General features: G+C 39.5%; 2 protein-coding genes across 3 annotated transcripts in view; both read right to left on the reverse strand.

Moving 5' to 3' along the window:
* Positions 1-10883, reverse strand: part of LOC127239115 (zinc finger protein 54-like) — a 101987-nt gene extending 91104 nt beyond the window's left edge. The window contains exon 1 of one of the 2 annotated variants that reach the window (XM_051207903.1): positions 10757-10883. The gene's annotated coding sequence lies outside the window, so the exon portion shown is untranslated. The remainder of the gene's footprint in view (positions 1-10756) is intronic. The other variant, XM_051207905.1, reaches the window with a different exon arrangement.
* LOC127239091 (zinc finger protein 160) lies at positions 2720-4352 on the reverse strand. The gene has a single exon (XM_051207882.1). The coding sequence runs from the start codon at positions 4350-4352 to the stop codon at positions 2979-2981; it is 1374 nt and encodes a 457-aa protein (XP_051063839.1). The 3' UTR covers positions 2720-2978.
* Positions 10884-13046: the final 2163 nt, after the last annotated feature.

The raw sequence follows: 13046 nt of genomic DNA on the forward strand, positions 1-13046 counted from the left end.
TGCAGACATACATGCAAATAAAAATAAAGTATAAAAAACTAAAATAAAACAAATGAACAATCAATAAAACCGTAACAAACAAATTATGTACCGATCAGGGAATGCAGACTAGGCATTCTTTAAGCTTCCATATCACCCTAATTAAAATGGCCAACATTAGGAATAGAAATGCTAAAGAAGGTTGGTATAAATGTGGGGAAGGAAGCCATATACTGCTGTGGGAGTGAGAACCAGAAAATCAATATCTGAAATCAGTCTAGATGTTTAAACAAATAAAATGAATAAGTGAAATAAGAAAAAGTACTGTGTGACCCAATTATGATAGATATGTGACACTATTCCTGTGGAAACCACGGCAAATCAAAGTGGAAACCAACAGTCTAATTGGTGAACCAATGACAATTGTTTCCCTTTTTTTTTTTTTGGGTGTTTATCTGTATGTATGTCTGTGCAGCATGTATGTTCCTAGTTCTAACAGACAAAGAAAGGAGCACTGGATGCCCTGGAGATGAGATTACATATTGAATGTCCGTGTGATGGTGCTGGGAATTCAAAGTGAGTCTTTTGAAAGAGAAGACAGACAGTGCTCTTAATCACTGAGTCATCTCTAAAGACAAGTTGACCAGTGGGTTTTACTGGGGAAACTTGCAAGAGTGTGGGTGAGGAGTTACTGATAGAACCCTAAAGGACCCAATGACAGCAGCATCACCCCGTAAGGGTGATGGCTAATGAAGCTGGAAACCTGGGGATCACTCCAGGCAGCTCAAGGGTGGTTGGAAGTGTCTTTCAAGCCACTCACTACCTCCTCCAGGCAGCTTGTCTTGTCTCATCTGATCCAGACAACTCAACGGCTGTCTGCCTGGTGACTGGTCTGAGCATCTTCTGTGCAGGTCAGCTTGTCTGACAGTGTCAGCAGCCCTTACTGATTATGTATGATTGAGGCAAGAGGGTACTAGTGAAACTTGTCTTTTGTGTGACTTCCTGAAGCTATTAAGCTTTCTATTTCTGTTTGAGGATGTTTTCTGCAGGATGGAATATTTGACCTTCCCTTTTTGCCATGGCACTCAACCTTGTGTCATGTTCCCTTTGGGGTCGCATATCAGATATCCTGTTTATCAGATATTTACAGTATAGCAGCAAAATCACAAATATGAAGGAACAAAGTACTTCTATGATTGGGTGTCTCCACAACATGAGGAACTGCATTAAAGAGTTTCAGCATCAGTAAGGTTAAGAACCACTGCTTTAGAGCATCCTGTTCTTTTACCTCTATTATAATATCCTTTTTTAAGGAGATTCCTCTGAGGAGGAAAGGTGCCTTTTTGCTTTTTTTTTTTTTTTTTTTTTTTTTTGAGATGGGGTTTCTCTGTGTTACAGCCCTGACTATCCTGGAACTAACTTTGTAGAACAGGCTGGCCTCCAACTCACTGAGATACGCCTGCCTCTGTCTCCCTAGTCCTGGGATTAAAGGCATGTGCCACTACTGCCCAGTAATGACTTGCCATTTTACAAATGAGCACTTGCCCATAATGTTCACTGATGCTTTATTGACTGCTATGAGGTAAGGAATCACCCTAGATGCCTATCGACTGACACATGGATAAATAAAACTTTTGTGTACTGGCCTTAAACTTTTGTTTTGTGCATTCTAGTCAGACTACATGTAGAATCCAGGAAACTAGGGATGGATTAGTAATGCAGAGATGCAGGAAGAGTGGTGAACATAGGTGATATGAAATTAGAGAGTGGGAATGCTGGGGCCAGAATAGTTCAAATATGTAATACAGTGGTGGAGAAGAGAGGGAGCTGCTGAAAAGTCAACTCAAATGGGATGTTCATGAAGAAGCTACCTAGGAACATATCATTTTGCAGCCCAAGTAAAATATATAATGAGTATGTATTAAATGTTTAACTTGGGATTGGGCAAGAAGAAAGGAGGAAGAATGGGTAGGCTAAACAACAACAACAAAAAGATGTATGGAGAAGCCTTATGAAATTTCACTATCTTACAAATTAAGTACTGGTTATCTACCTAAGAATTACTGGTCAGAGAGGGCCCCATTGTCATTCCAAACAAGACAAGTTCAATGCCAGTGCTCTTTTTTGTTGCTGAAGTCACCAAACTCTTTGGTTGCACAATGGATAAAGCACAGTCTTGAACTTAACAGGGAGCTCTCCCTGCTGGCCAGCATTGTAGCACTGTAAGGTCTTGTGTGGGCTCCTGGCAGACAAAAGATATCAATGGTCTTATACCTCTGGACCTTGCATCAACAATACCTGACACAACTACTTATGGGCATAACCATCCAATCTCTTGATATGATTGACATCAATTCCACAGAAAAGAATTGTTGCCTCATACAGTAAACAGGGTCAAAAACCACGGGATGGGAATTACAGGTCCAAGAGCAGAACCTATTTATATTTTAATGATCATGTTAGTTAATCTGAAACCTAAACATTCTTGTTTATACTTATCAATTTATATTACTCTAAACCTTGGTAAAAATGTCTCCTTGTGAAGCTGGTGGCAGGTGATTCAGAGTTGAAATAGGTGTTCATAAAGCAATTAGAAGGAACAGCTGGTCAGCAAGTAAGACTCCTGTAGGTGGGCGGTTCTACCATCCATGGGACTCTGTAGCATACAAGACCCACTCTATCCCCAAAACCCACCTCACACACCATTCCCTCATCCACATTCCCCTATTGCATTGGCAGCCAATTACATTTGTAGAATTTTGTTTTAATATAAACTCTGATACTTTCCTAATATTTAAACCTCATTAAAGGTTTTCCCAAGTTTCTCATCTTTATGTTTCTATTTTGTATACTGTTGTGATTTGTAAGCAGAGAATACCAAATAAATGCTACATCACACTATTCACAATGTCATTTTTCTCTCCAGTATGAATTTTCTGATGTGCTCAAAGAGTTGAGGACTTAGTAAAAGATTCTCCACATTCCGTACACATGCAAGGTCACTCTCCACTATGAACTCGGCAATGTGTTCTAAGATTTGAAAGCTGGATGAAGTATTTGTCACAATCTTTACATTGGTAAGGTTTCTCTCCAGTATGAATTTTCTGATGTACTCTAAGATATGAGCTTCTAGTAAAAGATTTGCCACATTCCTTACAGAAGTAATGTTTCACTTCAGTATGAACTTTCTGATGTTTTCTTAGATTTGAGTACTGAGTAAAGTATATGTCACAGTCTTTGCATTTGTAAGTTTTCTCTCCAGTGTGAATTTTCTGATGTTCTCTAAGAGTTGAACACTTAGAAAAAGATTTGTCACATTCCTTACAACTGTATGGTTTCTCTCCAGTATGAACTCTTTGATGTCTTCTAAGATGTGAGTCCTGGGTAAAAGATTTGCCACATTGCATACATTTGTATGGTTTCTCTCCAGTATGAATTTTCTGATGTGTTCTAAGTGTTGAGGTTGTAGTAAAGCACTTGTCACATACCTCACATTTGTAGGGCTTTTCACCTGTGTGGATTCTGTAATGTGTTTTAAGATGTGATAATTCAAGAAAGGACTTACCACATTCTTTGCATTTGTATAGTTTCTCTAGAGAATGAATTTTCTGATGTCTCCTTAATGATGAATAGTGTCTACAGGATCTGTCACACTCATTGCATTTGTAAAGCTTCTCTCCAGCATGCCTTTTGTCTGTATGCATTTTCTGATGGCTATTAAGTGCTGATAACTGAGGAAATGACTTTTCACATTCTCTGCATTTGTAAGGTTTCTCTCCAGTATGAAGTCTTTGATGTGTTTTAAGACTTGAGCACTGACTGAAGGATTTGTCACAAACATTGCACTTGTAGGGCTTCTTTCCAGTATGAATTCTCTGATGCTTTGTAAGAGTTGACTTCACAGTAAAGGATTTGCCACATTCCTGACATTTGTAAGGCTTCTCTCCAGTATGCATTTTCTGGTGGTTTTTAAGCGCTGACAACTGACGAAACGATTTTCCACATTCTTTGCATATGAAAGGTTTCTCCCCAGTATGAAGTCGTTGATGTGTTTTAAGATTTGCACACTGGTTAAAGGATTTGTCACAAATATTACACATGTAGGGTTTCTTTCCAGTATGAATTCTCTGATGTACAGTGAGGCTTGAGGCAGTACTGAAGCATTTCCTGCATTTACCACACTGGTGTGGTGCCTCTCCAATGTAGACTGGTTGTTGCAAAAGACTCTTTGCAAAGATGAAATATTCATCATATTCTCCCTGCCTGTGCTCTTTCTTTGCAGTATAGAATCTCCAATCTTGAATAATGTTGGAATACAAATTTAAAGATTTCTTGAAGTCTTTAGATTGGCAAGGTTCTTCTCCAGTGTGCATGGTTTCATGTCTATCTGGGTTTGATGAGTCAACAGAGGCATCCCTGTGATTACTGCATTTGTAGTTATTAGAGTTTTCTGTAGTTTCACTTGTTCTATAAAGTGCACATGTGGAGGGGTCATGAAGCACTTTGCCAAGTTCATTACACTGACAAGACTCCTTTTCAGTCTTCACATGGTGATGGACAAGATCACATATCCAATAGTTCTCTAGAAAATGATACAATTCAGATTACTAGGGCTTGTTCAAGATTGAACATCTGATAAATGACTGTCTCTTTAAGTGTTCTGTTAACCTGATATTGTTTCAAATAGAGCTCCTAGTAGTCGACATATTCTTTCACTATCATATGGATTCTTACAAAAAAAGAAACCAGAGTGACAGCCTTCGTGGAAGATTAAACAAATATTTGAAGAATCAGTAACTAGTCCTTGGGATGGAAATTACTGACTGATTATATTTAGAATACACATCTCTATTTTTGGATATTTATTTCCTCAGGTATTGATTTTAAAAAAGTGTTAATCCAATCCTAGGTTCACAGTATTCAAACCTACTAATGAACAGCAATCTAGACTACAGTTCAGAATTCCTCTTAAGATTAAAGTCCTATCTAAAAGCATCATAGGGTTTATTTTTCGCTCTAAGAGATACACATTAGATTCTCCAAAAGTAATGGATGCAAACACAGTATCCTGACAGACATCAGATGCTCTAGATCACTTGAGGCAGGATTGTCATGGGCAGCTATTGCTCATTTCTATCATCCACTGTTTGAGCACCACACACTGCTCTCCCTTCCTCCCTCCCTCCCTCCCTCATTTCTTCTCCCCCTCCCTCCCTCCCTTCCTTCCTTCCTTTTGTTTGTTTTTTTGAGACAGGGTTTCTCTGTATTGCTTTGGAGCCTGTCGTGGAACTCTCTCTCTGTAGACCACGCTGGCCTTGAACTCAAAGAGATCCACCTGCCTCTGCCTCCCGAGTGCTGGGATTAAAGGCGTGCACCACCAACACCTGGCTTATACTGCTGTTTCTTAACTTTCTTCATAGGGTTGTTCTAAAGTCTACTCTGTACACCAGTTCCTGAGATTATTTCCCAGAAGGGTATCTGTGTATTCTTCACTGGGAAGAAAATGAAGGATATAATATAAAGATATGCAGAGAAGGAAGGCGATTACAGAATAATCCTACTTCATCTACTCACATTAGAATTTGTAAGATTATTTCAGCTCATTCAAATAAAATAACATTTTGTACTTGGATTAAGTCACCATAACTCAGGTAAAATAAAGCATACATGGCCTACATGGGTCTGCACCAGAACCTCTGCATATATTATAGCTTTAAGCTTAGTCTTAGCATGGGACCCCTTAGTGTGAGAATGAGTGGATCTCTGATGTTTGTGCCTGTTCTTAGGAGTTTTCCTTCTGTTGGGTTACCTTGTCTAACTTCAATATAATGGTTTTTGCTTTATTTTACTATATTTTACTTTGTCATGCTTGGTTGTTATTCCTTAAAAGCCAGTTCTTTTCTAATGAGAGACAGAAAGGGAGTGGACTATGAGGAGAGGGGATATTAGGATAAATGCAAGTTGAAGAGGAAGGGAAAAGGATAATCAGGACATGTGGTGGTTTGAAAGAAAATGGCCTGCATATGGAGTGGTACTATTATGTGTGGCCTTATTGGAGCAGGTATGGCCTTGTTGGAGGAAGTGTGTCACTGTCGGGCGAACTTTGAGGCCTCATATATGCTCAAGCCTATTGACTGCAAAGTATAGTATTCTCAGCTGCCTCTCCAGCACTGTGGCTGCCTACATGCTGCCATGCTCCCAGCAGCCATGCTCCCAGCAGCCATTGTCACCAGCCATGGTGATAACAGCCTAAACCTGTGAAATGCTTTTCATCTTAAGAGTTACTATAGTCACAGAACTAGAAACCCTAAGGCAGAAGTTGGTACCAGGAGTGTGGTATTGCTGTGATAGACCTGAAAATATGGTGGAAATATTGTATGCTATAGAGTTTCTGAATGCATCTTGGAACAAAAATGAAGGGTACATGACAACTCTAAAATGGAAAATGAAAAGAAAACAAGAAATACCAAGAAAAAGTTCTTTTCTATTACTATAACTTCCCAAGTCTCCTGTTTTTTCCAAGACAGCTCAACTGAGAGTTTATAACCTATAAAGTCAGGATACACAAAGGATGAATTAGGAATTCTACAATCAAAATGTTCTCACCCACAGAGACCAGGTTGTTATAATTCTCCAACATCACATCAGTGTACAAAGTCCTCTGAGCAGAGTCCAGGCATTCCCACTCCTCCTGGGAAAAGTCCACAGCTATATCCCAGAAAGTCAACAGACCCTGAAATAAAAAAGTACAGTTTTACCACATGATTTCCTGGATATAAGAAGACTTACGGAAATTAGGGGTGTAGATAATAGAAGAAGATTATGCAAAAAGATGATTTCTAATATAGTTACGTTGTATAAATGGCTTTTCTAACTATAAAAACAAGATAACACAAAACAAGCAGTATACATGAGACAAGACACACATTTAAGGTCTGGACATAGTTATCTATCTCTTATGGATGCTGTGTTTATGTCCCACAGGATCATGGCATATATGTCTCAGAAGGAAAATCTGTGATGAGGAAATGCTGTACTTGTATATCATGCTACAGTGGATCAAAAACCATTTTTAAAAGCAGAAACACAGAACTCTAGAAAACATAGGGAATATCTTTCAAGATACAGGATCGGAATAACTTTTTGAATAGTAAAAACACCAACAGCATAGGAACTTATCCCAAGTACCAACAGATTGGACTACATGAATATAAAATATTTCTGTTTATCAAAGGAAATAATAAACAGAGCACACAGACACCCACAGAATGGAAGAGAATCTGTACCAAAGACACTTTGAATAGGGGCTTATTCCTAGAATTTACAAACAATTTCAAAACTAAAAACCATGGAAATAAAACTAATAATCAGTAAGTGGGTAAATGACCTGAATAGGCACTTTGCAAAAACAGAAACACAAATGGCCAATAAATATTGCAAAAAGTGTTTAGAGTTCCTAAAATACCATCATGGAAATGCAAACTAAAATTATATTCTCACCCCAGTAAGAATGGCATCAATCAATCTGACAACAAATGTTAGAGAGATGAGGAGAGAAAGATACCCTTATTCACTGCAACTGTGTGTGTGTTGCAAATTAATACAGCCATCATGAAAATCAGTTTGAAATTATTGAGAAAATTGAAGCTAGAGCAAATGTATGATAAACTCTTTCACTCCTGGGCATATACCAAGGGAATTCCACACCTCAGTTCAGAGATGTTTATACCACATGTTTATTGCTGCTTTAGTCACCATAGCAAAGTATTGTAATCAATCAAATCATCTATCAATAGATGAATGGATAATGAAAATTATATATATATATATGTATATATATATATATATACACACACACATACATACATACATATTCAGATAAAGAGAAAAATGTAATAAAAATTTTAGGAAAATGGTTGAATTTAGAATATCTAATGAGTTCTTACAGTGTCAAAAAGAACAAATACACATTTTCTCTCATATGTGGAATCAAACAGTGTACACGGGGGTGGGAGGTGGGGACACAGAAGAACATGGAGAAAAAAAGAACAAGAAAGGTTAAATACCAGCAGTTGAGGTAGGACTGAATGCAGGTAATGAACACCTGTGATTAAAAAAAAGAATGATATAAAGCTAATGGGTTTTATAGTTCTAATTCTGTCCCAGGTTTTTTTTTTTTTTTTTTTTGGTTTTGGATGGTAGATAATTACAACAAAATATATTTGATAGTGATGATATAAAATCTCATGTGAGGTCCCAGAGCTTCTGTTCCCAATGACTAACAGTAAAAAAAGTACATTGAGTTGAATAGTCTTTGGGTCTGCTTAATTTCAGTATGTGATTTTTTTTTGTTGTTGTTTGTTTACCACCCTTTTTTGTTTCTTTGCTTGTTTTGTTTTTATAACAAAGTTTTAAAAAATCAGAAGCAGAAAATTAAATGCTTTCAATGTATTAAACTCTAACATTTCTATAACAATAGTAGATATAACCACTGACCTGGGACATGCTTACTGGAGAATCAGCCATTTCTTTCTCTTTCTCTCTTTTCAGTTTCTCTTTCAGGAACAATGAATGGATGGCTTGCTGCCCTTTCATGTAAAGGAATTCAAAAGAAAAAGGGATAATTGATACTGAAAACTGCTAAAGAACAATGTCAACCCACATGAAGACCCAGATAACAGAATCTGGTCAGTGATCTCAATGCCAAGAAAACATATAAATACATAAAAAAAAAAACTGTAAAGAAAACCCACCATCAACCATATTGTTACAATTCAAAAAATACTCTCTAAAAATTAATGGAGACATCAAGATAATCCCAAATTAACACAATTGATTTCACTAAAGATGTACAGCACATATTAACCTTGAGGGAATTATCCATTAGAACATGGAAGTAATAAATTTCATGTGAAGGATAGATAAATACAGGAGAACTGAGAAGTACTCATCCATGGGGAAGACAGTAAATCATTATTATTCACAGAGAAGGCAGAAGAATATTCCCAAATATCAAGCCAACAACAACAACATCAAAAACAAAACCATATGGTACAAAAAACTTTTCAACAAAAATTCTGGCCACTCTGGAAATCAATATGGAGAATCCTCTATTAAACAAACAAACAAACAAACAAACAATCCCTCAACTTAAATAAGTCTAGCACATGACTCAGCTGTTCCATTCCTTGGCATGTACTCAAAGGACTCAACATCCTACTCCACAGATACCTACTTGCTCAGCCATGTTCACCGCTGCTCTACTCACAATAGCTACAAAAAGGAAGAAACCTAATGTCCTTCAACGGACAAATGGACTGTGAAAATGTGGTACATATCACTATGGGATAGTTCAGCTCTAAAGAAAACTGAAATCAGATAGACTTAGAAAAGATCATATTGAGTGAGGTAACCCAGAACCAGAAACACAGCAATCACCAGAACCAAAAAATAACAGTTTGGTCATGTGTCAATGGACAGAAAGCTTTTCTTGAATTGAGGAGACAAAAAACTAATGCAGATATTTTTCTGATACTATAATTCCTTTTTGTTCCTTTTGAGACAGATTTTTTTTTCTATGTAATATAAGCCCATCGGACAAGAGTAAAGACCATTAGCCAAATTCGTTGGTCAACTTAAGCAAGCTTTATTTCCTATAAGGCAGGAGGGTTATCTCCCTAAAGCAGGGTTTGAAAATAAACCATTGAATAAAGGAGAAAGTGGGGCTTATATATCCCCCCAAACTGCAAGGCTTGAGGGTTCTGAAGAGCTGGTGGGTTTCCTGAGGATTTTTGTTAAGTAGGAACTTGGCTGAACATGATTAATTATCTGGCAGAGCATTATCTTATCAGGGTACGGTCAAGCTGAGAGTCAAACTTCATAGGGTGGGGAGCATGTCAAATTCCAGAAACAGGTTAAAACACGGTCAACGTGAATTTGGCAGAAAACAGAAAGGAACTTCTTCTGACTTTACAACAAAATGGTTTCCTTTTCTTAAGATGGAGTCAGGTTGGTTCATCATTAGTCCTAGCTGTCCTGAAAGTCACTCTTTCAGGCTGGCATCAAATTCAAAGATCTGTGTCAGCCTCCAGGGTGCCAACATCACCTGGCTCATAATGCCTTTTCTAACTGTGACACCTCAAACATACCGTGTCCTCCAGACCTCAGAGTACACTAAGCTTTTCTCAAATTCACAGAGATCTACCAACCTCTGCTTCCCGAATGCTAGTATTGAAGACCTGTGCAACCAGGTCGGGCCAAGATACTTTTCCGAATGCTGTGTTTACATTACAGATTGGGTATGTCTCAGATGAAAAATTACCGAGAGGTAAAAAGTTTACGTTTAAACGTTAATGTTAACAACCAACTCGCCAATAGATATTTTCATACTCAGTTACACCTGCAGCCATTAATTTCATGATTAATATCTAAAGACTCTCCAGAGATGCTAAGTCCCCAACTATAACATGGGAAGTTAGCATTAATGTTAATTTTTGAAGAGCATTGTCTTTTCCACCACAGCAAAAAGAATTCCGTTTGCAAATATCAAGAAATGAATTTTAAAAATTCTACTAATATTCTACTATTTTTATAACAATATTTCCACAATCAGAAGATCGGTTTTAAAAACCAGGCTTATTCCACATGATCTATTGTATACCAAGGGAAAGACACTCACAGCAGAACTAAAGAGCCCACTTCCTTAAGTGACAGCAGAGAAACTGCTCGCACCCCCGGTCCCCTCCCTCCTGGGTCCCAGCCCCGCAGCTTCTCTCACCTGGGAGGTTCCAGGGCCGCCGGGCTGCGGTTCCCGCCACTGCGCTGCTGACTGTGACTTTCCCAGGCCGCCCCGCGCGGAGACTGCGGCTCCGGAGTTTTCAGGTCCCCGCGGCACCCGCCGTGCCCTCCGCATCCAGATCTGCAGCACAGGATTCCACACCGTGCAGGACCCGGAGCAGCGACAGGGAACGGGGACTGGGCACTGCTGTCTGAGGCTCCTCAGTCCAACTTCCCTGGTCTCCCTCACAGTTTTCAGCTTTCCACATTCTTTCCGGACTTCTGTTTCCGGTTTAGTGTCCCCTCCCCACTGAGACCGGTCCCTTCCACACAGCTGCAGCTGTCAGGCTGCCCTGGACCCGCTCTGCACAGACTCCCCACTCGCTTGCAGCCAGCCTAGACCAGAACTGCATCTGGGAGGACGCTGCACCCTGGATCTGACCCCACAGTGAGCTCTGGAACCTTAAGACAAAAGAGAGGCAGCATAGCCTCGACTTGACTGCCAGCCTCCCGGGCTACATTCTTACACCAAACGATAACAGGCTAAATTCAGATGCCAGCGCCCCATCGCTAACAGAAACATGACAAACAAAAACCAAACGCTGCAACTGTGCCTTGGGGAGAGACATTTCAGGAACTTGGACTTTGAAAATAGGTGTCTCAAGAAGTCAGCGGTCAGCCCATTGCTAACAGCCCAGGGGTGAGTTCATCCCTCGCTACGCTGCTCTCACCACTAGATGGAGGTATTGTCTTACTAACTCAGAAACGAGTAGATTTGTGCCTCATGATAAAGGTTCTTCATAGCTAGAATATAGTTTTTTTTTTTTTTTAATGCAATGGTGAATGCCGACTTTTGAAAGGTATGTGACCCCAGTCCTAAAAAAGTCGGAGACTGGGGGAACACTGAGGACGAGGATGAGGGAAGGAAATGAGAAGGAAAAGAGGGAGGGCCAAGACACGCCATTCTCTAGATTCCATACAGCTGTAATCAGTAATCAACAGCAAGTGTACTTAACCCGCATTGACCTCACACTAGACCACAGTCAGTCTAGGAAAGGGAAAGGCTCACAGGACCCCACTCTATCTCTCAAATGTTGTCTGTGGACGGATTGTAGGAGAACAATCACTGCCTTTAGCCACAGTCCTCTGCTGAGCCCTGTTGGCAGCTTTCCTCAGCAGATATCCCATGACTCTGGCATCTCTAACATCTTCGGGTCTCCATGGCAATCCAGGCTTCTTCTTCACAGCTTCACACAATCTCTCTGGTCCTCCATTCAGGGACACCACTGACACATGTCTGGCTTCAGTAGAGGAAGTTTCCACAACTACTTTCTTCTATCCTTGAAGCCAGAGCTATTAGGGCAAAGGTGCCTAGTTCTCTTTCTTACTGGGGCTGGAACATGGCCATGGCCCCTTCTTTAAATTACATCTTCACCAGCTTTATGTATTTGATAGTCTCCTTTACTGCTTAAGGTTGTCTGTTCTAGAACTTGCTCTGCAGACCAGACTGGCATCAAACTGAGACATCTGCTTGCCTCTGCCATCTCTGTGCTAGGATTAAGCTTTCCTTTAATTCCATTTCAGTTAGAAACTTTTCTGGGTGGGATCTTGCTCTGAGGTCACCACTCCCTTTTATTCCATTTCTTAATCTATTTATCTCCTTGAACACAGAATTTAATTCTATTCAGGGTGCTCCTTTTCATTATAAATCTTCTCTAGAATTATAGAGTCTATGCTAGGCTGTTTTGAGTTTTCTTCTGCCACCCAAATTAATGCAAACTCTTTACTCTCTTGCAGAATCTTTGGATAAGGGCAAAAGGCACATTCTTTACCAAAATATCATAAGAACAATCTCAAGGCCACATACTAACATCCTTCTTCACAGTACCACTGTCTTCTATTCTCCTACAAGGATGCCCCATTAATCAGCACTTAAAACAGACAATTGCTTTCCTAACCCACAATCCTAAGGTCTATATTCCTTCAAACAAAAGCACTCAGGCCTCTCCCAACAATATCTAAGTCCCTGGTATCAACTGCTATCTTAGTTAGAGTTTCTATTGCTGTTAAGAGACCCTATAACCATGTTACAATGGGAAACATTTAATAGGGATGGCTCACTTAATAGTTCAGAGGTTTAGTCCATTATTGTCACTATGGAAAGCAAGGCAGCATGCAAGTAGAGGTAGTACTGAAGGCAAGAGTCCTTAGATCTTGATCCAATGGCAAAAGGAAGTGGACTCAGACACTGGGTCTTATCTTGAGCATATGAGACCTCAAAGCCAGCCTGA

This window comes from Phodopus roborovskii, unplaced genomic scaffold, assembly GCF_943737965.1.
Source record: "Phodopus roborovskii unplaced genomic scaffold, PHOROB, whole genome shotgun sequence".
Taxonomy (NCBI): domain Eukaryota; kingdom Metazoa; phylum Chordata; class Mammalia; order Rodentia; family Cricetidae; genus Phodopus; species Phodopus roborovskii.